Raw genomic sequence first — 27377 nt, forward strand, 5'->3', positions numbered from 1 at the left:
GCTGAACATGTGCTCCAATGAGTACTGAAAGGAAGACCCACCTTCACCACTGTAACATGTTCACTTGGTATGTCATCAAAATAATCTGCCCTATCTAATTCTTACTAAAGTAATATGTATCCATCAGTTTGCAAGTTACTTTGCAAGTAACACAAATGCGACCAACACAGTGAATATACAAAGCCTGCATCCACTGGCATCAAAGTGGCCCAGTTGCAGAGATCAGCAGCAAAAAACAGATATCTACATTTGAACCAAATCATTGCTAGGAGAGGAACAGAAATTCTTTTAGTCCACACCAAAAAGTTGTACAATTAGTCAATTCAGCGTGTAGTTGTCACACCTAATGTCATACCTGTTTAAGCAGGGAACTAGATAATTCCATGACGTTTCTTCTGACCTGTGCTATTTTATGATCCTGTGATCCTTAAATAAACGCCTCTATGCTGATTACCTCTATACTGCTGAAGCAAATAGATACTAAGATTTACTTATTTTCAAGCTTTTATTTTAAAAGGCTGTACTCCTTAAAGAATTACAAGGGGCACTCAAGTTTTCCACATGTTAAGCAACTTGTTTACCAAACAGTATTAGAAATACATATAGTTAGGAAGGATGAAAGCCAAGAAGCAATATTATATGAGAAGGTAAGCTGAGGAAGGAATGAAACATTATGGGATCATGTAAATGGAGATACAGAAAGAGGAAAAACCTGGAAAATAACACAGAGTTAATATTGATTAACAAAGAACATAAACTCAGAAGAAAACTAATAGTACATAAAAATACAAAACATAACATTAAGACTTAATTCATCATTAATGATATAAGGAAAATGTATGGCTATGTCTCTGTACATTGTTGGGCTCATTCATTAAATATCCTATTTTCTCCTGCCATCAAGATTGCTTCCTAAGTACAAAATATATTTTGGTTTCTTTTTCTCTGTTTTTGACCTAGTCATGTATATAGTGATAACATCCCCTTGGAATATATGCATCATAGCCTTTTTTAAATATGAAAAAGACAACTAATAAGAGGATACTTATGGTGAACACCTACCTGAGGACGTATAACTTTCACTATGTTTTTAAGTGCAGTGTCTGGTGATGGAGGAGAGCAGTCAGGTGTTGGTCCTGTAGAGCTGTTTCTATGGTTACCAGATCCTGGTGTGGTAATTGCTACCTGAGGTGCATTATCTGTGAATAAAAACAGCATTTATGTGAACTCAAAAATACTCCATACATTTTAAAATAAAAAATTATTTTGAAAACACAACACTACTCAGAACACTATTTCAGCTTACAAAATCTATTCTCTGAATGTATTTGTTGAGGAATATATTGAATATCTACACTTTATTTATCAGGTCTTACAGTCATTCTCTGTTAAGGCAAGACATAGCACTCTCAATACTTGAATAAAACAGTGCACAAAATGAACACAAATATTGTGTTATTTTGAATTACTGATTGGGAATCCAAGTATTATTGCTCTAGCTGGGGTGATATACAAGGGAGATTTCTAATGCAACTCGTATCTCATCCTGGAAAATCTTAACACAAAAGACCTAGTTCAACAAGTCATATAAACACATACATGACTTAAGAGTATGCTAACAGCCATTAGCAACAACTCTCCTGGACACTGAGATCAACCTATGGGATCAGCAAGAATTAGGTCCTCTGATGAAACTGCAACCCTTCATAGAGTTCTGCGCTGCTACCTTCTAGCAGCATCTCAGACAGATAACCTAGAGATGTCTTAAAAATGTGTACATACCTGCAGGTACATGGGAAACTGCTGTTCCCATTTTATGGCACTGTGGAGGACCATTAAAAGGACTTCAAACATCATTCTTACCTTCTCTGAATGTTTCTAATGCAGTGAATCCTCATAATAATGTCCCTAACACAAAAGAACTTGAATGACATTCCAGAAAGCCTTAACTCTCTCTTATTGACTCCTGTCTGACCTGTTATCTAACTGGAAGTCTGTTTATGTGTGGAATTTAAGTAAGTATCCTGTCATTGGAAAGCCTAGGTCACCAAAGGAGGGTCAGGTATTTTACAAGAAGACACTCCATCAAGGCCTTTATTTTCCTCTTTCCAAATCTCATAGTGAGGATAGGGCTCAATGTAAGTGTATAGGAGCATCTTAATTGAGCTGAAAGTCTCATCATCTTCTGCTTCAGTCTATGGACAGTCACAGTCACATAGTCACAGTTGTAGAAAGCAATGAGGTCTCCCCTCAGCCTCCTCTTCTCCAGGATGAACAGCCCCAACTCCCTCAGCCTCTCCTCATAAGACCTGTTCTCCAGATCCCTAATCAGATTAGTTACCCTTCTCTGCACCATCTCCATCATCTCCATGTCCTTCCTATGCTGTGTTGCCCAAACCTGCACACAGTACTTGAGGTGCGGCCTCACCAAGGCTGAGTATAGGGGTAGGATCACCTCCTTGGTCCTGCTCACACTATTCCTGATGCAGGCCAGGATGACAATGGCCTTCTTGGCCACCTGGGCACACTGCTGGCTCATGTTCAGACAGCTGTCAGTCAACAGCCCCAAGTCCCTCTCTGCTGGGCAGCTCTCCAGCCACTTCTCCCCAAGCCTGTAGCACTGCTGGGGTTTGTTGTGGCCAAAGTGCAGGACCTGACATTTGGCCTTATTGAACCTCAAGTCATTGGCTTCAGCCCATCGATCAAGCCTGTCCAGATCCCTCTGCAGAGCCTCCCTGCCCTCAAGCAGATCAACACTTCCACCCAACTTAATGTCATCTGCAAACTTACTGAGGGTGCACTCTATCCCCTCATCCAAATCATCAATAAAGATGTTAAACAGGAGCAGCTCCAGCACTGAGCCCTAGGGAATGCCACTCATGTCTGGCTGCCAACTGGATTTAGCTCCATGTAACACAATTCTCTGGACCCAGCCATCCAAACCATTTTTTATCCAGCAAAGCATATGCACATCCAAGCCACGAGAAGCCAGCTTCCCTAGAAGAATGCTGTGGGGTACCCTTTGGTCTCCTCTTCTCCAAACTAAACAGATCCAGCTTTTTCATCAGCCTTTCCTCATAGGGCAGATGCTCCTTTCCTCTAATAATCTTTGTGGCTCCGCACTGAAGTCTTTCCAGTAGTTTCTTATCCTTTATGAACTAGGGAGCCCAGAATTGCACACAGTATTCCAGATGCAGCCTCACCAGGACAGAGTAGAGAAGGATAACCTCCTTTGACCTACTGGCTACACTCTTCTTAATGTATCCAATTAGAATGATCAATAGATGGTTCTCAACGAACCTCTCTGACTGAGAATCAGAGACTTGCTTTGAGAGAGCTTTGCACTGCTACTGAGACTTATGGTACTACAGGCACCATCAAGGAGGCAAAGAAATAAATTCTAGATTGAGAAATGTTTCAAGCAAGTCTATTTAAGGTACTTATTGCACTTACTGGTGTGAGAAACAAAGAGAACAATTTTCTCTGGCAACCAACTAAACCTACAAAGAACACAAACTCCCCAGTAGCAGCAGTCCCTGTGTTCCTGCTGCTGTTCTTTCGCTCTGAAGCCCATGTGGCTCAGCTGAAGAACACAGCTGCCCTTTAACTATTTAGCACATAAAAGCCTTGCAAGTGAAATCAGGAAGTCTTGCAGGTGCAGAAGTATCTGAAAGACGTATCTCTCAAAGGCCAGAGAGAAATACAGATTGGTGCTCATGGTAATAAGCACATTTCTCCCCCACCACTTCATTCTTTTACAAGCTTTTGATGATAGTCAGCTCAGCTGAGTTTGCTAACACTTAAATATGTGGAAGAGTTTAATAGAGGAATCAAGTTGTGAGCAAGGTTTTGGTCTTTCCACAGGAAAGACTTCTTGTTGACCCTGTTTAAAGATAGGTCACTGGAGATGAGGTTTTGCACCTAGATACAGCCACACCTGAGAAGCATCAAAGCAACTGGGAGTGACATTCTTGGAATGAAAATTTATTGGAAGATATTCATGAGGGGAGGCAGGGCTGTTACATGCACCACTAGTTAGGCCTGAGAAAAAGTTCTTCACCTACAATGTGCATGCAACTATAACCAATTCAGGAACATACAAAATATTTCAAAAAAGAGTAGTTACAGCCTTTCCTTCCAAGCAAAATAAAATGATAGAAAATAAGGATCATGCTTTTAGAATCCAAATATAAAGCTTTGAAAAAAACCAACCCATTAGTTTTCTTTGAGATAAATGTCCCCGAAAGAAATCCAACTGCTCAATATTTCATGCCTTCAGTTCTAAACAATTTCTTTATTGAGGACAGCTGTTTATTTTCACAGTAGGATCTTTTCATTAGGCAACCAATAATGATTTACTACCTGAATTTGCTCCATCAGAAAATATCACCATCAAATTAGTTCCTGCAACCAACCTGGCAACTTCTCTGTTTATGCATACAGTACTCATATTTTCATTAAGAATAGATTTGAATATATTTTCTTTTGTAATTAAATTATATCATAATTATGGTTTAATTTTCTTTTCTATTTCTCTGGCAACAAAACTAAAGCCAACTTCTTTTTTATTTTTTTCCCCCTTTAGGTAAGCATAACTGTAATAATGTTCCATTGGTACATTCCATGGCAAAAACAACTTGGAAACTTGAGAACCTACCAAATTTACCTAGGAAAGATTAGCTCTCATGCTGAGTTTCTGATAGGTGCTATAGATGGGGCCAACAGGGAAGTATCTATAGCGGTAATTTTTTCTATTTTCTGGCTCAAGCTGCAATAAGCAAAGAGATGTTTCTGTACTTGTCAGATAACACCAGACTCCAGGGATCATCTGGCAGCTAAAAGTATTGAACTGCAGCATGCTCTAACGATATTCCTTCCTGCCTCCATCATACATGAGAAACTGTCACGAGGATTTCATAGCTGAAGCTTATTCTGGTTTTTAAAAATGGTTACTGAGAGACGCATCAAAAGAAGCCAAGACAGTAGGTCAAAGGAGGTGATTCTCCCGCTTGACTTGGCTCTCATGAGACACCAGCTGGAGTGCTGTGTCCATTTCTGAAGCCCTCAACATAAGAAGGACATGGAGCTCATCAAGAAAGTCCAGAGAAGGGCCACAAAGATGATCTAAGGGCCGGAGCATCTCTCCTCCAAGGACAATCTGAGGCATATTGTGAGAGCAAACTGTGGTGCTCTTTCACTGCTATTTTCTACTAAGATGCCAGATTAAATAACTACAATGTTAACTGTTTAACTGAAAATATATATAAGAAAAAATCATGTGCTAGGTACTTTGCCTTTTACTGTGCTCCAGTAGTCAGTTGGTGGGTGACTGTCTTCTCTCATGTGGTATGAAGCTTAGAGGAAAATGTCCTTATGGATACCAACAGACCATATCACCACCATTCAACAAGTGTTTCATTAAAATTTTAATCCCACTATCCATGTACTGTAAGGAAAAAACATCCACTGGAGCTCTTCTGATAGATAATTTTCCTCATAATGTACTCAAAGAAAAGGCACTACATATATATATGTAAAAACATTAACTATTGGGCAGACACCATGTCTAGCAGCCAAAACACTTACTACTATATCGCAGAAAGCAAAATATCAAAAGTCAGCCCATATTCCAGAAATACAGCTGTAATTAAATTTAACCTCAGAAATAAATCTTCACAACGGAGCACAGTTCATCAGTAGCTTTCTACTTTCATTACAGAAACATTCTAGTGTCCTTTTCAAAATCTACGATTATGTCTGTATTAGATATTACATTAGTTATTTCTACAATTTAGTGAAATGGCAATGGATCAGCAGATCAAAGCAGTTAATCGCCATGACTCTCCATTTAGAACATACACAGGTTTGCATTTTCAGCACTAGTTAGCATCTTACTTATTCTGCCAAACACCCCCACCATACCTCTATCTCACAGCTTCTAGAAGGACCCTATAATTTTGGGTGCCCTTCTGAAACGAAGCTTCAGATTAAATAGGAGTCTGGTTTATGTGCCCCAAAACCAGACTGAGACTGAAGCAATGAACAGTAACTGGGAAGAATTATTTATTTCAAATTCACATCCAGTGCTCTGAACCAAAATGCAAATACACACACAGCCTATTTTATTTTCATATTACAATTATTCGTGGAGTCACGTAAAATACAATATGGCCATATTTACAATTTGCTGTATGCGTGGAAGAAATATATAACTTTAGAGATGTGGACAGCAGTAATCTAGAACTAGGCTATATGCTACACATCTAATGGTATTTATAAACATATATACTAAATTCCAAAACCTCTGAAAATATAATGCTAAATATGAACAAAATACTTAAAGCACTAAGTATAATAATTGTTACGTTGTAGAGCTTTACAGTATAACCTCAGGCCCTGGGTAGATTTGTATGTTGCAATTCCAGGAGAAAGAAAAAGAAGGGTGAAAAATGAGTGTGAACATATATAGATACACACATGCCTAAACATAGATATGCCTGCATACACACATAGGCAACAACCTCAAAGGCACCCTATTATGAGTAAGTAACTTCCTTTTACTCCTGAAGCTGTGCTGTGTGGAGGACTCCATGCCATGTTTCAAACTACTTGAAGGCAGGCCAAAGCTCTCCATCTGTTTTCTATACCCCAGCATCAGGATAATGCAAAAATGCAAGTAAAGCTCCAGATGCCTTGGTGTTGTCTGGGATCAAAATACTTTTTAATGTGGTAACAAGACAGACCTAAGTTTGATCAGTTATAGCAGACTCCATTTGCTAGACTATTAGAGAAGTACTACAAAACCAACTATCCAGTCTGGTAATTTCTATGGCTTTGGATATGTCTTTAGAAAAAAATATTGGAATGCCTTTGTCTATACATGTTTTATGTCCTCTTAAGATCCTGTCTGGTTGAGAACTGAACAAGTTAATGTAGGTTCATTAAGGATAGTACCATACAGACTAGATTTCAGTGCTCTTCAATTATAAATAATCATCTAGTCCCTTAAAAAGCTTCATAACTGGAATGAAAGACTTGTCATTTATAGTCACATTGGACTGACAGATAAATGCATATTTTCTGATTCCAGGGATAATAAAAAACTTCTCCAGATGATTATGTCTCATATCATCTTTCCTACTATTTCTAAACTTTATCTAAAAGAAAGAGAGAGTGACCCAGGCCCACATAAAGAATAATCTGAATCCTATTCCATATGAAAAGAGAATTTGGCACAGTGATCTTCCTGAAGCTTACAGAAACTTCATTAAAACACAACTAACCCTCTCTAAGGCAGAGCAAGGAAAATGACCCCATTGCATATACCCACAGGCAGATTTCAGTGCAAGTCTTAAAACAATGTATCTGAACATTTTGTATGGAGTCAGCAGTAGCTGGGCTCAGTTCACTCATTGTGGGTCAACCCAGGTGGCTGGATTCCACCAGCAGTAAATTTACAAGGCAGGACCACAAGCCAACAAGTAGAAAGAAACAAAGACCCAAAACTGAGCAGAGTAGGTAATAAAATAGTAGGAACTGCCCTGACTTGATACAGATCTGCCATGTATAAGATTCCTTGCATACCATGTCAGACAAAAATGTGATGTCTTCTGTTAGTGGTGGACCCATTGCAAGGATTCACAGCAATTGCATACAATAAAATTAAGCCACGGTGCAGTTCATACAGAAATCCAGGAAAAATATAAAATCTGCTATTTTCTCAAGTAGATAGGAAAACCATTTGTGTTGTATTGAAGCCCCAGCTGAGGGACTAGGCAATTTGCCATAGTGTAGGATTCAACTTTTAAATTGTTCTAACTTGATGAAATCCCCAAAGCAAATCTTCTCTCCTACATAAGTCTTCAGTATGGCATCAATCTAGGAACTACAGATAAGAACAATCATGTTTTTCAGGATTTCAAGGAACGAACATTACAAGAGACATTTTAAAAGAGCAGGCAGAATACTGAATAATTGAATCAGGAGGGAGCAACACTGGATGCATAGAGAGAACAGTTGGACTAAACTGTTTGAATTTGCTCTTTTGAAATTGTTTTGTTTCCCACACACTTAAACCTGAATAACTATTGTTCTGAGTAGGACTGTAAATATATATCTGCAACTGTCTTGTTGAAAGCACTTGAAGCTATAACTGGCCCAATCTTGGATGTGGCCGCTATTTCAGGATTGTGTTTGGAATTAATTACCAGTAAAGTGCATTCCAGTGGCAGCAGGGGGTCTGCTTAGCTGTTTCAGCATCATCCAAAAGAGTTGGGCATGACTATTATCAACTTTTTTATTTCCTCTAATCACCCACCTGCACAAACAGACTTTGGAACTGCTTCAAGCTTGCATAACCCTTGTAATACCAGGCAACTGTCTGGAAAAACATCTCTCATTAGTACATAATGAGAGATGATGGGTGATTTCCACCATTTCCTGAGTAACCTTTTGAGACTGCCTCTGCAAGCTGTTGATGTCTAATTGAGCATTCAAAAACAATGCTGCACTGTTGTGATATACTTTTTTTAAAAATGGAGATTTTTGTTGTCTTTTCCATTTCTAAAAGGTGAGTAGAGAAATGACTACATTTGCCTATGACAGATACTTCATAGATTTCTGTATTTGCCTTGTCTCAGCATGTAGTCATCATATCTCTGGAAGTTCAATGAAAAGACAGGATGTAGTTACAGCTGCCAAAATATTTTTGCTTATTTCAGACATTCAATAAAAACTGGGATGCCTATTAGTCTTGTAACATAAAATATCCTCCAAAGAAAAATGATATATACTGGGGATGTCTGTGCTTATTTTTAAATGTAACTCATGAGTGAGAGGTCACTGAATGCTATCATATCCTTCCTTGCCTTAGTGTTTCACAAGGCTTCTCCTATAATCCAAAGAGAATAACCAAACTGCTGCGTAGAGAAAGTATTCTACTATTGCATATACCGTACATGATTAGGCTACATTTTCAAACTATCTCAGAATATAAACCACAAAAGGTGATGACAGTAAGTGCTCTCAAACCTTTTATATAATACTGGTAACAGCCCTACTCCCTGGGGATTGAGTTCAGTTTGTAATTTCAGCCGCCTTGAAGATTAAGCATCCCAATATACATCTATTGTTAGTTGCAATGAAATGCAACTTACAGACAAAACTATTTTCACAAGCTTCATTCTTCTGAACTATCAATTAGTTAATGAAGCCCTTTATCAGAACACTGAAGTCAAAAGGCTAACCAAAACCCTTTTCAGCCAGAGAGCTAGAAATGATGTTTTAAAACATCTCAATATCCAGTTATTCTTATTTAATGTACCTGAATTTTTTACCAATTTCAGAGAGCTCAACTGTCACTCTGAAAACTTACATTTTTGTATGTAATACATATTTAAATGAAAAAAAGTGTTTGTTTTTTTCCAAACTAGAAATGTATATTGCATACAGTGTAACAGTATACTCATCAAGCATAAAGACTTTGTCCAGAAGATAGTGTGCACTACTAACACACAGTCAGAATTTAGGAAATCTCAGAAGTGTCTGCTGTTAATTTTGAAAGCAACATGGAAAAACACCTGTACCAGAGTGGACCAGATATCTAGTCCAGTATGTTGCCCTAATAATGTCCAAACAATTTGAGAGAGATACAGGAAACTGTGTGGATAATTTTGGAATTACGCAATGCAGTTTCCAAACATTAAAAGCTGATTTGTGGCACTACAGCATTAGACTGTTTAGTAACTAAAAAAAATAACTTGATTGTCTTTTTTAATATCCAAATTATCTTTTATAATTAATACCATATATTATTCACATGCATTTTATTCACCCTTAGCATTTGTCCTGCAAAATATGCAAAGTCTATAATTTTTGTTAATATTCCTCTATTATTTTATTTTCTCTCTGCTGCAATTTAGATGAAATTATATGTCTTACACATTATTAAGCTTACCTTCTGACTGACAAGGCAGGATTTACATAAGTTCTGCTCTGAGTGTTTAGAATCCTCTAAATGCTTCAGAATATTTCATTTAGTTTCTGTCACAGTGTGCAGCTTGCACAGTAGCTTTCTTTTCTTGTTTTGGTTGTAGATTCTCTAAGATCCACAAGCTTTGCAGATTTTTTAAAATTCTTATTAAGCGTTCCCACTAGTGAAACCTACTGTACTTCCTATGGAGTTTGGATAGCTGCTTGGAATGTTTGACCACTGCAGTTAATGAGCTAAAGGAATTATAAAGACAGCACGAAACCATACATACATTGAAGAGGCATGCTATTTGTATTTGCTATTGATAGAAAATTAATAAACCAAAATTTCTAGACGATGCAGCTTTGGCCTGTTTGTTTGACCTAGAGCCAAATCAGTATATTCATTCAAGAAGGAATATTCCAAAGCAGTAGAGCAGAGATGAAGCACCTAATCCCATCCAAACACTAATATACCAAAAGGCAGATCATAATTAAGTGAAACTATGCTTTTTTTCCCAGGCTTTACTAAAAAAAAAAGCATGGCTCAAAACTATTCAACATCTCTTACCTTCAAGTCTTAAACTGCAACAAAGAATTAAATTACACTAGTATATAAGTAATTATTTAGCCAAAACTAAAGGTAGGATTCACAGAATTCATGTCACTCTTGCTGCCAGAACTCCTAACCACCAACAACTTGGTATTGCAAGTGTAAATATTCTATTAGAATACAAGCCACAATTTATTCCACGTTGCATTTTTCACGCTGATATCTAGCAGTCAAACAAGCAATTTATTAAATCTATGGCTTTTTCTTTAGTTACTTCAGAGGGCATTTCACAATTTTGATAAATGTATCAATGGAAAATACCTGTTTAAGTTATTACAGGTTGTATGAGAAAACCTACAAAAGAAAAACTGTATAAGTGATCAGAAAATAACTATTTTTTGCAAATTGTACTTCTTTAATATTCACAGAATGTTCTTATATATTTTCATCATAATGTAAGACAGAAATAGATGCCAAAAATAATGGAAATGCTCTCAGCGAAAAATGTAGTTTCAATGCCAGCACTACTGGAAAGACACTGATTTTAATTATCCCATATTATTTAAGTATCTTCCAGCAGGGATGGAATGATATCTGAAAGAGGACATGAAGTGAACAGCTGGAGCTAGAGTGGAAAGTTTATTTTTACTAAAAGCTGGTTTTACATCCTCATCCAGAACAGATAATACTGCATACAATGATATATTGTATTATAGAAAGAATAAAAACCTTGCCCTGGAGAAAAAAAAACAACAAAAAAAAAAACGTTAAATAGTCTTTCTGAAGACTTTTCTTGCTTTCTGAAAACAGTAAAGCAGCTGGGTGTGAAAATATTCTTTCAGATGGGTTCTTCCAAAACTGCAGTATTTGAAGGCATATCAGGGAAAAAAAAAAAAAAAAAAGGGGGGGCGGGGGGGGAAGCCTAGTTTGTTGTCCTGATGCAGTAGAAATTATTCTACCATTAGCTACTAGTAAAGATATGCAGCATCTGTGTGTTTGTGGATTGGCAATACAAACCCATTCCCATCCTATTTTGACATACTGCAAAGTCCTACATTTTTTGCACACTTCAAATTTCCTTTTGGTGGCACAAAAGTAAAAATGGTACAAAAGGAACAAAAATGAAATCTCTGTAAGGTAATAGAAGGGAACCTCAGCAGTAAGCTACATACTGCCATCAGGAGTAGCAGATGCAGAAAGGGAGAGAGAAGCAGCGAAAATTGAAGTAAACCAGTGTTTTTTATTTAAATTAGAATAGGAGAGAAAATATTTTTTTACAGACTGCGACACTGATTACCTTCACTAGGAATTCATGATTTTCTATTTTTTAATATTCTCTGGCAGTGAACAAAACAAATAAATCTGTTCATTATGTTAAAAAATGTTTTATTTTAGTAATTGCTTAATATTTTTGCAAATATTTTTATTTTAACAAAATTTAGCAAGCTATGCCAGGATTTCTGCTAGTAGAAAAGTTTATTTAAAATTTTGTAGAACACATTACATGCTCTTAAAAAAGTGAGTTCCCAGTAGAACACAATTAAAGCTACTGAAATGTTAAATACAGAAACTAAATTTTTCAGCATTACCACAATTACATTGTTATTTACTGGACAAGTAAAGATAGTAGAAATAGGGTATGATTTTCTTATCTTATCAGATAGTATTTCAGATCAGATTCAGGTCAATGCTGAAATAAAATTATTGGTGTACATATTCAGGTTTTTTTTATTGGTACAAGCTAAAATCATAGCCCAACTTTGATGCAGTTCATCACAAAAAAAAGTAATTATCCTACAGATTGTCAGTCAGAAGGACCAGCAAAAATTTTTCAGTTTGCTTGACTGCGAGTAGAGGAAGGAGTGACTGCTATGCTAGCCCTACTAGCTCTGTAGAAAAGAGACCAAGGTTACTAATTGCCTTCATATGAAAGCCAGTGACTCCTCTCTACAAGATCTGAAAAAGCACAGTAACTGTGGCAGGAGGTGATCCCAACAGAGAAGAAAGGATGGAAAGCAGGCAGGGGTGAACAGGCAGAGCTATGACCCAAAGACCACAGTACCTGCCTGTTAGCAGAGCCACCAAGCAGGTGGATGAATTCAGTGTATAGCTGGTCATGAATCATTTGACAAATGGTTTGCAACATATAAAAACTGATGAATCCAAACTGATTTTCTTGGGGAAATGCATCCTTTTCTGGATATTCTCATCAGAAATAACCCTCAGAGCAAGATGGAAGTCCTGGTGTGTGTTTGCAAGAAAGACTGAAGGGGGAAAAAAAGGACAAAGACTGCCAGGCAGGTATCCCACATAGCTGATCTTTTGATCACTCAGTTCATGGATCCTGCTGTTGCTCAACCCTATTCTGACACAGCAGAGCAGGGACTGAATTAATGTATCTATTCTGACAGGGAGCTGGGATGCAGACTGGATGAGAAACATGGGCCCAGCATTGAATAGCATCCTCACATCCAGTGACATGCACTTTATAGCCTGGTGCTTAGGGTTCTCAGTTTGATCCCTCACATCCCTGATATGGAACACAGAAATAAAAGGGATTGCTCAAGCCATTAAATCTAAGACCTAAATTGAAGGCAATCACATAATAATAACCATGCTGCAAGGCACCTGTAGACCACACACCTAGTCACCACATACAGCAAGTGACAAAACATTCCCTAATATACTGTATTAAATTTGCAACATTTAATGCAAAATATGAAAAAAAAACAGAGAAAACACACAAGAAGCAGGAGAGTCAGGAACATGGAAAATGTCATAACATTCTACAGCCGCTGAGAATGTCTAGATGATCCTACGTATGTATATTGAAGTGTCTAATACTGGATCATTCCGAGTTGAGTAGCTTTATCATCTGAAATTGAGAGATCAGAGTAGAGAAATTCAACTTCCACATAAGACAGCTGAGTTCTTTGTGTGATTCAAGACAATGCACTTCCTGTTACACCTGCAGTGTTTCTAAAAAAACAGTTCAGCTATTTTTTTATAGGACTTGAACTTGATTGCATTATAGACATTAGCCAAGTGAAGCACTAGCTCTTGAGAACTGCTTATCTCAAATTTTAGGACTCAGTTTCATCCTAATGCAAAATAGGACAATATGGAAAGTCTTGAGTGTAACAGAATAAAAAGTATGAAGTCAAGACAACTGATTCCCAACTTCTAATACAGAATAAGATTCAACTTGAAAAGCTTTGTAGAAAATTCAGTTTAAGTTTTGTAGAAAATTCACAGGTGCACCAGGAGACATGCAATATTAGCTAAATGCCAAGTGAAGATCTCCATGCAGTGCTATGCCCATTATACAAGCTTATATTCCTCTAGAATATACCAGATCCATGTAAAATGTAAACAAATGAACAGTAGGATGAAGTTTTACTATTACCGCAAATATAAGCAATTGGATGAGGTTTATAGTAATATTATTCCTCATATATCTATAAATTGCTGTGACTTATAAAAGGTACTATCACTTACATCTGCTCAATTATAAAACTATGTCAGGAGCATTTTTAAGCATATGATTACTTACAAGAATGGAGTTATGTTGTACATGGTCTATGTATATGTCAGCCCTGACTCCAAAGTGCATGCTAAGAATGCTGCAACAAAGTCATCTGACCAAGAAAAACTCAAATTTGCATATGGGCTTTAAAATGCAAAATGCCTCCAAATAATTGTGTTCTTTTGAATTATTGTCTTTATTTGAAAAAGAGGTTTTGTCTGACAGCATGCAGTCAAGTGAATAATGAGATCATTCTAGATGGTAATCACACCAGGATGGATGAAGCAGAGTTGGTCAGAATGCATGCACTTTGATGAGCACTCATTTGCAAAACTTGCCCAAAACTCCAGCAAAACCTAATGTTTTTTCCACTGTGCTTTAACAAAAAAACAATAAAAAGTCATGAATCATCAGAAGAATGTTTAACATATGTCAAGCAGCAGCTTTTTGCTCTCACTTTGCAGAGAAAATGTAGGCTAGTTAACATTAAGGAACATAAACACATTTTCCGGAACATACTGGATAGGTGGAGACCTGCATCTATTTTGATAATGAACTGGTCACATGGTATCAGTCATTCCCATGTGCTTTAGCTTCAAAAATGACAGAGTATTTTAAGAATAATATTTCATTGTTAAGGATGTTATCAGAGATGTTATCCAGGGGAGCATATGATAGGGAGCAATTATCTTAATTATACACTAAAAACCTCTTAGAGGCATGAAAAGGTTGTAAAGAAAAGTAGATTAGAGCTGCGATACGTAATAATTGATGTGACTTGTGCAACCTCAATTCAGTCTCCTATGCTTATGCATTCTGAAGTCTTTAGTTATTATTATAATGCTGTGTCTCCACAAGAACTGCTGCATCAAGGACATACAGGATATAAATGCACAACGGAAGAAACCAAATTTTGGCATGGTACTCTAGAAATGTGGCAGGAAAAATAACACTATAAACCAACAGATATGTGAAAGATTTTTTCCTAAATATCAAACAGAAATTTATCTGAAAATATGCTTATATTAAATTTTCCAAGGGGAATGTTAAATATGAGTTACTAAAGCTAGAAAATGTTAATCAACAGATCTATGTAATTGTATTCAAGAGTTTAAAAAGCTCTGGCAAGAAGCTATCTCAACAAATGATGCTGTTTCTTAATAGCACTCAGAATAATTATAAGATTTGAGAAGACTAAAAGAAAGCTAATGAAGTAACCTTAGTAGTTACAAGCTTTCAGGCTGACATCAGCAATAGTGGAATGGCTGATATGGATCACCATTAATAATAAATGAAAGGGACACAGTCACACGAATTAGCATTGCTTTCAAGAAACTGGATCTTATTAATTAACCTGTTTTTAAAAGAAAGTAGAAGGGTTTTTTTTAATACAAGTAAATAGAGTTAATTTGATATTCACTTCTATAATACATTTGAGTTATTATTACATTGGGTTATTACAATTCATTAAAGTAGTCTACGTTTGCAACTGAGATAATTAAAAAAAATTAATAACTAATGATTCCAGATGCAAGTGTGGGAAAAGTATCCACTGTGTGTACCACTCCCTTGCTCATTCCAGACTACCCAAATGGCAAAAAAGGTAACAGTTTTACCCTTCTTTATCCTACAAATGCCTTGGGGAGGAGGGTCAAAAAGCCTGTAAAACTTCATTGCTCTTAATGCTCTTTGTTGGAATTCTGAAAGCTTCCAGCTACATGAATCAGCCCAGAAAGTACAACACAAGTATGACACAAGAAACAGTGATCACTGAATGTTTCCACTGCTTCCTTCTCAGTTTGTGATACTGAAGTGATACGTTTGCCTTGCTGGAAAAATTCTGCTTTCGTTAAAAGGTAGGAAGGGAAATTAAACAAAGAAGCAGGACTTTTTTTATTCCAAACACAATAAAGAATAATTTTTTAGCATAGTGCTTTGCAGCTAAGAGTCTGCCACTCAAGTGATGGTGAAATAGAAGGATTTCAATTTTCTGTTTTCAATTTTCTGAACAGAATCACTAGTTTAATAACACCTGTCAACACAGAACCAAAACCACAGGTGAACTGTGCTCCTCTAATAGGTATAGTACTAAAAAGGCTAATACAAAGCATCCTAACTGTACTCCAAGAACTAGATAGCAACATCAGAAATACAGAAAATGGGTATGAAAATGTCATTATGATAAAACAGAACTCCCAAGCTGCCCATATTTTGGGGATTTTTACTTAGAGAAAACAAAAATAATTTTAAAATGCCAAAAAAACCTTTGAAATAGAAAATAAATTATAAATTTATATTATAGGAACAACTATATTAGCAAACACTATCCTGGAATAATTTTCAGACATCTTTTATTTTATATTGTTGAAAGGTGCTTAAAATTAGCACTAGCTGAACAGAAGAACACAAAATGCACTATAGAAGAGCTACTGTATATTTTGTTCTCCCATCAGCACTCCCTTAACCTTTATTAAAATATCACATGAAATTAAAAAATCCAAACTGCAAACATATGCTAGTGCATCAGACAAAACTGCTTCTGCAGTCTATCCTGTGGCAGGAGGAATGACAAATAAGAAATGTGTCATCACTGAAACTCAGTCAGGAGAAGGTTAGTTTGGTTTCCAACACACTGTTCTGGCAAAGATTTGTATTTTGAAGTTCTGAATGTGATCCTAACATCTTTATAAATTAGCCTGTTTAAACAAGTAAATCAAGGAATACTGTACTGTAGTAGAATTCTCTCCAATTAGCTCAGACGCAGGTTAAAGGAAGTCAAAGAGGAGCAGCAAAAAAATATGTATAGGTCCTACAGTTAAGACTGGGCATTATATTTCAATATGGATAATTTATCAACTGGAAAATACAGCTGAAAATTGATAATTTTCAATTTTCCTTTTAAAGTATATTTCACTAAAAAGCTGATAAATAAACAGCAAAACAAAAAGAGCAATTTTGGTGAGTGGACTTCAGAAAGATTAATCCATAATCCTTCAGATCAATTAGAGTTTCAAAATGATGAAGCACAAATGACTAAGGCCAGCCTCTTAAATTTCCATTCATCCAAGTAATTTTGTGTATCTGGCAGTGTAATGGTTCCTTCTTGTGGCCACTTTGCCCTGGTATGCTTATAGTTAGAAAACAACTGAACAAAAGTGAAGTTATAAATTCATTAAACAAGAGAAGATCCATTTGGTATCTTAATCATGCTTTAAGTTTGATTAAAATATTATCACAGTTAGGCTGTTTTGCAATCCAAGTTTCAAAAGAATTGTATTCCAGATATCTGATGAGATTGCTTCATTGACACACTGTTATATACTAAACACAAGAATGCAAGCAGAGGTGAGCTGACTCACTGGCTACAAATCTTCAGGTAAATTTTCATTGTAATGACAGGACAGAGACACCAGGCTGAGAAAACAAAAAAATCCTAATGTTGCAGTAGGTAGGGCAGCTTGGGGACAGCTTGCTACGTTGTACTAATTCAGTGAAAGGCATACATTTTTTTTTGTTTTATTTTGGTTTTTTTTTTTTGTTTCCCTGCTGTGATTATAAGGCTATAGGAAAAAGGTATCATTAATATTATATATAATCTAGTATGGTCCTTCTTCCAGGTTACTAACAAGTACATACAATTTTATTGTTTTTTTTAAATAGCAAAAACATCATGACTGACAAACAGCAAGATTTTTCCAAAGTACATTTAGCTGGGTAAAAGATCAGCTGCTAACATGTCTCTTCCTTTCTGTTTCAATTCCTTGCTTGCCTGCTACAGGCGAGTGGTAACACATCACATATCTAAGGACATTTTTCTCCCCTTGACAGAAGGGAACATCTTCGACAGAAGTTACATCTTTGATGTAATTGGGAACTCAGAGCTATCTTTCTATAGGAAAAAGGTATCATTAATATTATATATAATCTAGTATGGTCCTTCTTCCAGGTTACTAACAAGTACATACAATTTTATTGTTTTTTTTAAATAGCAAAAACATCATGACTGACAAACAGCAAGATTTTTCCAAAGTACATTTAGCTGGGTAAAAGATCAGCTGCTAACATGTCTCTTCCTTTCTGTTTCAATTCCTTGCTTGCCTGCTACAGGCGAGTGGTAACACATCACATATCTAAGGACATTTTTCTCCCCTTGACAGAAGGGAACATCTTCGACAGAAGTTACATCTTTGATGTAATTGGGAACTCAGAGCTATCTTTAAAATTGCTGGCTTGGGAATTGCTGACTATGTTGTGGCTGAGAGCTCAGCATAAGTGAAGCCCCTCAGTATTTACCTTATTTCCCAGCTGGATTTTGGAGCCCACATTGAATTCTGCATTGCTACAGCTGAGCTGTTTCAAGTTGAAGATGGCTCACCAAGATCTCTTTGACCTGCAGCCACAGTAAAGTAACAAAACTGGAAAAAATAGGTCTTTGAACTAGAACTCCCTTATCCCAAGGTGATTTTCAAGCAGGTTTTGAACAGCGATATCTCTGTTACTGACATGCTGTGTTAAAACTTTCATCAATCTACATGGACAGATCAGTTTTCCCAAATACGGAATTTTTTTCACCAAATTATTAATGAAAAACAGAGTTTGAAAAGTCCTCTCCAATTCCAAATTATACTCAGTGAGACTTAAAAATATTTAAGTAGAACTGGCCATGATTCACCATTATTAAAAATTCAGCTTGTAGGCTGCCACCTGGTCTCACCCCTAGAGAACTTCTGCAGCAGAAACTACGGACACAGACTGAAAGAGAGATGATCTTTCTCATGGGTACAGACACATACCTAGCTCCAACGAAAAAAACTCAAACAAACCACATTTATTAACATTTATTGTGTAATGCAGCCTGGATTTCCTTCAACATTTCTGCTAAATAAAGAGTATGACATTATGAGATGCAAGGATGGAGCATGCTACAAAATGTCCAAGCTACCAAGGATGCAAGCTAAGTCTGCAAGGGTCTTCAGCAAAGGCCCAAATGCAGCACGGTGCTGCACCTGAACTTCTACCAGTATTCTAGACTGATGAAAACCACACTAACTTCACAAAAATGTTTGGCAATGCTTACTCAAGCATAGGAATTATCCAGTGCCCTGAGTTTCAGCCATTTATTGAAATTTTACACATTTTTCCGAATGATTTGCTGCTACAGTTCACAAAATTTAATTACCTTCTGGGGGTCAAAAGGGCAATATTAATGTGTGCCTTATGAACTTATAATAATTCATGGTTATTTTTCAAGGTTAAATATGTCATGTGTTTTTTTTTTTTAATGGAAGGGTAGTGTAAAAATTAAGATGACTAGTTTTAGGAATGAGGATACTGTTCTGGAATAATGGAACAGAAACATTAGTAAAATCTATTAAATTATAAATTAATTTATGACAATTTAATGGGATTGATTCATGAAATCTGAAATCCAAATTTATATTTTACTTATCCCATCAATCTACCACAGAAACAAAGAACAGCTTATCTTGAACTCAGACATACATGCAGTCTTTTTCACTAATAGATCAGTCCTAATTAGAATCAATTGTTTTAACTGCCAACACAAACCAATGATGTAACTGTTCTTCTTCCTATATAAACCTAATTTCTTGCATACAGACAGTAAGCTCACACAACACAGAATTTCAAAAGTGGAAGTAACAAACTTTATTACTACTTCTATTTCCTTTCTGTTCTGTTCTCCCTTACATCTAACAAACCTTTACCCTTGGGTGATTAAAAGTTTTCATCCTCTGCTCTTCCCTATGAGTTCAAGAATAAGATTCAGGAAATTAAAATCTATATGAAGAACTACACAGCAGGCACTTTTTTTTTTTTTCCCCAGTAGACTAGAGGATGATGACTGACAAGGTGACTATTCCCAAACTGTTAGTAGTTTACTAGTAGGGCAGATAATAGTTACAGCATGCAACTGTACAGGTTGAAAGGTCAGCCAGAATGACCCTTTCTCTCAAAATAGGAAAGGAGAATTTTCCATCACTGAGTGCAGTCAGTCTAACTTCTATTTCTATGAGGCAGTAATGCTCCAGACAGTGGGGAGAGTTGACTAGAGACTCCTACCACCTAGGGAAAGGAGACAGACAGATGTTCAAAGTGCTGCCTAGTGCTCTGAAATGAACTTTACATAAGACATTGTACAGCAATTTGAAACCATTTTCCAAAAGCCAGCACGTTTTGGCGATATGAAACCAGGGAAACTCAGGAAAAAAGTAATGCAAATTAGATATTTGGTTTAAACTGATCATCTCTGTAATCACACAATGTATTCAAGCAATAAATCTGTGTGAGCTGAAGTGGCAGGCTGACATCCACATACAATTATGTATAGTACTAAGTACCTTATAACTGTGAGTGACATGGTTGATTACCTTTGGGCCATTTGTAGTATAAGATAACAGCCAACATGATTACAGAGACAAGCCTGGCCAGTTATCTAACTACTACATTTATAGCTTAAAACAAAATCACATTATGGAATCTGTTTATCTATACAGCCAAATGTTCTTCCCAATAAAATGGAAAGGAAAAGATCATGGAAATATATGGAAAACTAAGACAGAAGGAATTACAGTATATTTATATTGCCAATTCACTGACCTTGTTAAATTTTACTGAAATGATGGGTATGCAAATGAATGTCCTACACCTTTCTTGATTCTCTGGGCCTCTCATACACATCATATTTAACCATACACAAAACACATTTCCAGATTAAGACCTAAAAATGTCCTTTTGTAGGATCTGTTTTTTCACACTGATCTTAATGGGCTTACTATGCTTATGAAAATGTCTATGTTCAGCAGAGAGCAAGCTTCCAAAGCCTGGTATTTTAACTAGCAAAATGTCCATATTTTTTATTTTTTTTTTAAATGCTTTTAAAAAATACTAATTACAATGGAAAGCTTTGTAGCTGAGCCCCATTACTATGGAGGCAGATAATGAACTCCCTTGGACAATTTATGGGGTAGGGGCATGGCAGCCTACCCACTGCAATAAGTGTATTTATGGTAATTAATCAAGTAAGTCTGAAGAAAAGGGATAATTTGGCATTTTCTCCCTTTACTGAACAACAACCCATAATCTTGTCCTGCACAGTCTGCTAATATTTCAGATTGTAAGAGCCAAAAAAACATCAACAAAGCATCAACAAAGTAAATCTTCAGTTACACAACTAGTCATACTGATGTTTGAGCCACATTCTGGTCCACTCTGTGCAACTATGCTATAAAGATGCTATTCCATTTTCTGTCACCTCTTAGATCTGTCCATAAAGCAGGATCCCTCAAGTCTTCTTTAGCCCAGACTTTATGGAGAGGTGAGAATTATAATCCACTCCACCTCATCTTGCAGACTCCAAAGCTGTATCTTGGTACCTGTCTGATAGAGCTCTGGCAGTCTCCCAATTCTAGGTCAGCTGTGAAATCAAGAAGGCGCTTTCCTTTACACAGACTAGATAGGTAACATGATGTTAGTCAGCAATCATCTGTCATTCTTATGTATTTCCCCTATTATGATTCATAATCAAGACAGCACATGTCAAAAAGTCAATTGCCCATTTCAAATAGGTCTGTGATGCTGAGAACTGTCATTTGTCCAAGCAGACTCTCAGTCCAACCATGTATAGTGAAGTGATTGTGTACTGAAATTCCTGTACCAGATGGTGACTAATGAAGAGTTCAAACAAGGAAGAAAGCATGTAATTTTGGAGAACATAAAGAGAGTCCTCAGAGATACTAAGATTCATCTGAATCAGCATAATTCTATTGTTTGCTAACTATTGTAACTCATTGCTGTTCAAACCTGTATGATTCAAACAGTAGTTTTCCAAACTGTCATTTAATATTTATATAAATTCTTATGCACTGTTTCATTTTCCAACACAGAGCAGATCTTCATTAATGTAACATGGAAATACAGTGTAGTTGAGATTTTTAATTAGTTGTATAATATTGTTGCTAAGCACTTCATTAAAAAACAGAAAAAGGCTGGTAAATAGATAACTGCAAAAGGCTGGGCTTAAAGAAATTATATGTCTAACTTGGCTTTTTTCAATCCTCTTGCCTTTATCTAGGAAATTATTTAAATCTGTGCTTTGTTTTTCCTTCTACAACATTTTGATATTATTCATTCTGATATTAAGCTCTTATGGTAGCTAATGGAAGACTGTAATCATGCTGTGATAAGTAAACAGAGTATTGTATTATTGAAAATATAAACCTGTACCTTCTATAAATAATTGTAAACCTTCTAGAATGTTACACTTACACCAAAGACTATGTAAAGTATTATTTGGTGATTTACCTGGTCTTGAGGAAGGAACTCTTGCTATCTCTAGGGAACAAGGTTTTTTGGTCACTGCTATGTCTATCGAATCACAAAGACTGCTATCATTTTCTGAAGGAACTGCATCCAGAGGTACAGAGGATATTGCTTCCAATGCATAACCTCTCTTCTTTGAATAAGATTCCTGAAATGCAAAAATTTGAGTAGGTAAGAGAGATATTTCTCAGATGACACAGGAAAAGAACCAGGTTCAATAACACTGGCTAGCAGGGTTTATAATTCAGCAAATTAAATACTACCGTCTGCTGAAATCCAAATTTGAACAGACTGGAAGAGTTACTTGCATGCTACAGGATAACATTTCGTGTTTCTTTATTTTTTTTTTTCTGTAATACAGTTCTTGTTTATCTACAGAAAAGGCTTTATTCATCAAACTTTGTATTTTGCAAAAGCTCCAGCATAATTGGTCTTGCCATACCTGCTTTGCTGAGTTCTAATTCAGGGATGTCTTTTAATAAGTTCTTTTTAATTACAAATTTATTAATTTTTTTTATTAAATCTCATTAAGGTGACAATTACATTAACCACTGCAATTACTTTCTCTTTGGGGATGGTTTTACAATATGTTTGTATAAGAAAGCTAAAGATACACCATCTACATTTTGACAGCTGAATCCCAGGTTGTGAATGAAGGTGAATTACTGCTCTATATTCCTGTGAACAGCAATAAAGTTGCAAGGTCCCCTAACAGTGGTACATAGTGAACACTGAATTTCCATCATTAGCAAATGCTGACAGATGAAAAAAAGGAATTAGTTAGAAGTTTGGCTGGTACACTAAATTGTCCAATCAAGGAGTCTATCTCTGCTTTAGAACATGAGTAAAAAGATAACATGCAGTTTCACCAGAGTTTCTTGATTTGAGATATTTTATTTTTAATCCCGGCAGAAAGCAATTGCATGGGCAAAGACAAACATCCACATTTTTCTTACATTGGACATATGGATGCCTGGGAATGTCAAGCACCACACATACATCAAATACTATATAATAAAACGCAAAAGGCCAGAAAGCACCCTGACAGTTCAAAATTATCATAACACTACTCAGAAAATGACTGATGAATGTGATGAAGATCACAGGATGTGGAATAATGATTTATTCAACAAGGACTCATATTGCCTAAGGCAAAGTATGGCTGTAGATAACAGGTGCTTTTTCAGGTAAACGATTTGTAGTGCCAGTGGATCACTACATTACTGAACTCTTTTGCAGTTTTTCCTGCTCATTGTGTTGTGACCTGAGAGTTCATAATCTGGTGATAATTCAGTGCCTCTCAAAGGACAGGGTTAATATGGCAACAGGAGCTCCACTTCAAAATTTTACTTGATTACTTCAGTAGAACCAAATTTTAAATGCCATCTAGGTTAACTAACCACTGAATAAAGATCTTGAAAATTAATACTGGAAATAGTTAATGGAAAAAATCTTACTAAATAAAACAAACAAAATACTAACAAACCTTAAAAATAATAATAATAATAATAATAATAATAATAAAAAGTATGCATTAACAAGCAATATAAGCTTAGTGGTCAGTGTTCAAAAACATGCCCAAAAGAGGAATGTGATTGTGTCTCTACCTCTTTTACTCTTTCTTTTTTATGTCTAGTCAGAGTATGAGCTCCCTGCATTAGCAATTTTACTGCTATACACTAATAGTAACTAGCTTCAGCTAATGGACTCTAAAGACATAGCAAGGAATTGAAAAATATAAGCAGCTCCAGATACAGCTTTATAAACTTAATCCATCTCATTCCTTAAATGAAGTTAATAGAAAATTATTCCTGCAGTTCATATCCTGGAAGAAAAAAAAAAAAAGGAAAAAAAAAAAAGTTTTTTCTCTGTTAACTTTATATTATATTCCTGTCTTTTTATCACAATAAATATGGAAAATATTTCTCCCTAGACTGCACTGTGTAATGTGGAGGCATCAAAGCTGCTGAAGTGAAACTGCAGGACAAGAGGAGGATTCCTTCCTACCTTGAAAAAAGAAATTTCTACTTTGTCCATTTAAGTTTGCTGTAAAAAGACAGAGGCAAAAATTTATGTCACAAAGCAATGGCTAAAATAGCAGACTTCAGTGTAATCCTTGTATATGCAAGGTCTGCAAGAGGAAGTCAGAATGAAAAAACCCTAGTAATAGTAAATCTGCCCAGAGAAGCCCATGAAGAAATATTGCAGCCTTTAAAATTGTCAACAAACACCAAAGTGAAATGCTGCTGAGCCCCTGAATTCAGCTACAGATGAAAAACTGCTAAAAATTGATATCTGAAACATAAGAATAGACATTGGCTCTTTATGTCACCCAATATCATCTCTACAAAGGCAGCCAACAGGGCTGGCCCAGAGAACAGTGAGACCAGTATAAGACCAGCACAACACCAGGTCAATGCATGTAGCTGTGCTTCTCCTACAACCCTTTGAGGTTCCCACAATTCATAATCAAAAGGTGATGACTTTGTTTTTTATGTCCACCAATCAGACCCTAAAGTTACCCTCTCACGTTGCCTTTAGAACAAGTATCACTTTTTACAGTTTGCACGCACCCCATTTTGGTTTTAGCTATCTCATCAAGTCTGACATTCCTAATTCTTGCACTTCAAAAGGCAAGGAATAGTTGTTCTTGACTTATCCTCTACTTGTGACTTCACAGACTTCTATTATGCTTTCCCTTGGCCTCTCCATTAGGGACTGAGAAAATCTAGATGAGAAAATCTCACCCAGCTGTTCCAGGCTTTTGACCATTCCTGTCACCCCTCATCCCCTCAGTCCTCAGTGATGTGATGGGGATCAGATTTTCACATGGTATTCAAGCTGAGGGCTCTCCAAGTATTGATATTGACATACTGATGTTCCCTCTTTTGTACACTATTCCTTTTCCAATTGCTCTTAATAATCAATGTGATTTTCTGAATGTTATTCAACATTTTGTAATTAACATTGCAAGAATATAAATGTCAGAGAAGTAGAAATAAAAATGATGGTGTTACTGAGTAAATTGTTGGAATGTAAATTACTGACAAGTAAATTCTTCTTAAACCTCTCCGTGATGAAGCAAGTATGACAATAGTATGCCAAGCAGAACTTAAATAAGTTGGAGTCAGAAAAGAATTACTAATACTTTAAATACCCTGAAGTTCTATCAACTGATTAAGTGAAGATGATTAAAAATTAAATTAAAAAGTGTACGTGTAGCAAAAAAAAAGGACAAATTTCTCATTGCTGGAGAAAAGCAATGTCAGGTCTTTCGGTTCCGCAAAGTACATTTTGCAAGTACTGAGCATATTCTAGAAATTTTTAAGCTCTAAACTAATTCAGGTTAGATTTTGTCAGATAACACAGATTTGTCTTCAAGTATCAGGCATCAAGCAATGTAATTCTGTTTTTTTCTAAGACTAAAAGCTCTTCAGCATTCTTCTCCGTAATATCAGTTGTCTCACCTCATCCACTGTAGTAACTACAGTAAACCTACATGTCCTAGATATTTTCATCTGCATAATAAAACCTTCTAAAGAAATATTGAATAATCTTTAGATCTGAAATAAAAATAATCTGAGTTTAATTTTGTTTAAATTAGAGATTATTCAATCTTGAATTTCTGTAAACTATTCCAACAAGTTGAAGATTACACATACACATGACTACCACTATCAAGTCAGAATTAGTTCTTATTTGAAATTACAAGTTCATAAAAGCAACGTGCTGGGCTGCCAGTACATTAAATGACTATTTTTTGTGGAAAGGATAAAAATATATGCACAATAGAACTGAAAGAAAAAAAAGAAGAGAGTGGGTGAGTCACTGGGAAAGCATTAGAGAACAGTTGCACATACTAGCAAAATATAAATTAGATTTTTGCCTTGTAGAAAGAAACAGCAACACAAGTGTAGTCTTGCCTGTAGGAAAGAACAATCCCAGTACAGGTTGGGGGCTGATCTGTTGGAGCGCAGTGCAGAGGAAAGAGATCTGAGGGTCCTGGTGGACAGGAGGATGACCATGAGCCACCAATGTGCCCTTGTGGCCAAGAAGGCCAGTGGCATCCTGGGGTGTATTGGAGAGGGTGTGGTTAGTAGGTCGAAAGAAGTTCTGCCCCTCCCCTCTACTCTGCCCTGGTGAGGCAGTTCTGGGCCGCTCAGTTCAAGGACAGGGAACTGCTTGAAAGAGTCCAGCTCAGGGCCATAAAGATGATTAAGGTAGTGGAACATCTCCCTTATGAGGAAAGGCTGAGGGAGCTGGGTCTCTTTAGTTTGGAGGAGATTGAGGGGCAATCTCATTAATGTTTATAAATATGCAAAGAGCAAGTGTCAGGAGGACAGACCCAAGCTCTTCTCAGTGATAACCAATGATAGCTTGCTGCATGCCAGAAAACCAGCATGAAGTGGCCCTCTTTCCATCATAGTGGGATAAATTCTGCCTAGTTTTCTTCCATAGAGTACTATGACACTTTTATTAATAAAACTTCAGAGAGTTATTGATTCTAAAGGCTCCATCAACCCAAAGCTGATGATTACCATGAGAGCGAGCAATAATTATTGCATTTATCCCATTAATGTCATCGAATCATAGAAGAGTTTGGCTTGTAAGGGACCTTTAAAGGTCTTCTAGTCCAACTCCCCCTGCACTGAGTGGGGACATCCTTCAGCTAGATAAGGTTGCTCAGAACCCAGTCCAACCTGACCTCAAGTGATTCCAGGGATTGGGCATCTGCCACCTCTCTGGGCAACATGTGCGAGTGTTTCACCACCCTCCTTATAAAAAATTTCCTCCTCATATCTAGTCTGAATGTGTTTATAATCAAACATATTTCTTGATGTTTGTAAATAGTCTGTTGTATAACATTGTTGGATTGGGACGCTTCACACTGAAATATTAATGTTAAGTAGCTAACAGTTGCTCAGAGACATAAAGAATTCAAGCAAGAAAGAAGCCCTGACCAGTGACTAAAAATAATTCAGATAGTTT

The 27377-nt window shown here is 36.4% G+C and overlaps 1 protein-coding gene across 1 annotated transcript in view; it reads right to left on the minus strand.

Moving 5' to 3' along the window:
• ANKS1B (ankyrin repeat and sterile alpha motif domain containing 1B) overlaps nucleotides 1-27377 on the minus strand; it is a 423652-nt gene that overhangs the window by 272603 nt on the left and 123672 nt on the right. The window contains 2 exon segments of the mRNA XM_010008039.1: nucleotides 1063-1199; nucleotides 22371-22536. Of these exon segments, the coding sequence (XP_010006341.1) occupies nucleotides 1063-1199; nucleotides 22371-22536 (303 nt within the window).

The sequence above is a fragment of the Chaetura pelagica genome, unplaced genomic scaffold, assembly GCF_000747805.2.
Source record: "Chaetura pelagica isolate M959 unplaced genomic scaffold, ChaPel_1.0 scaffold50, whole genome shotgun sequence".
NCBI classification, from domain to species: domain Eukaryota; kingdom Metazoa; phylum Chordata; class Aves; order Apodiformes; family Apodidae; genus Chaetura; species Chaetura pelagica.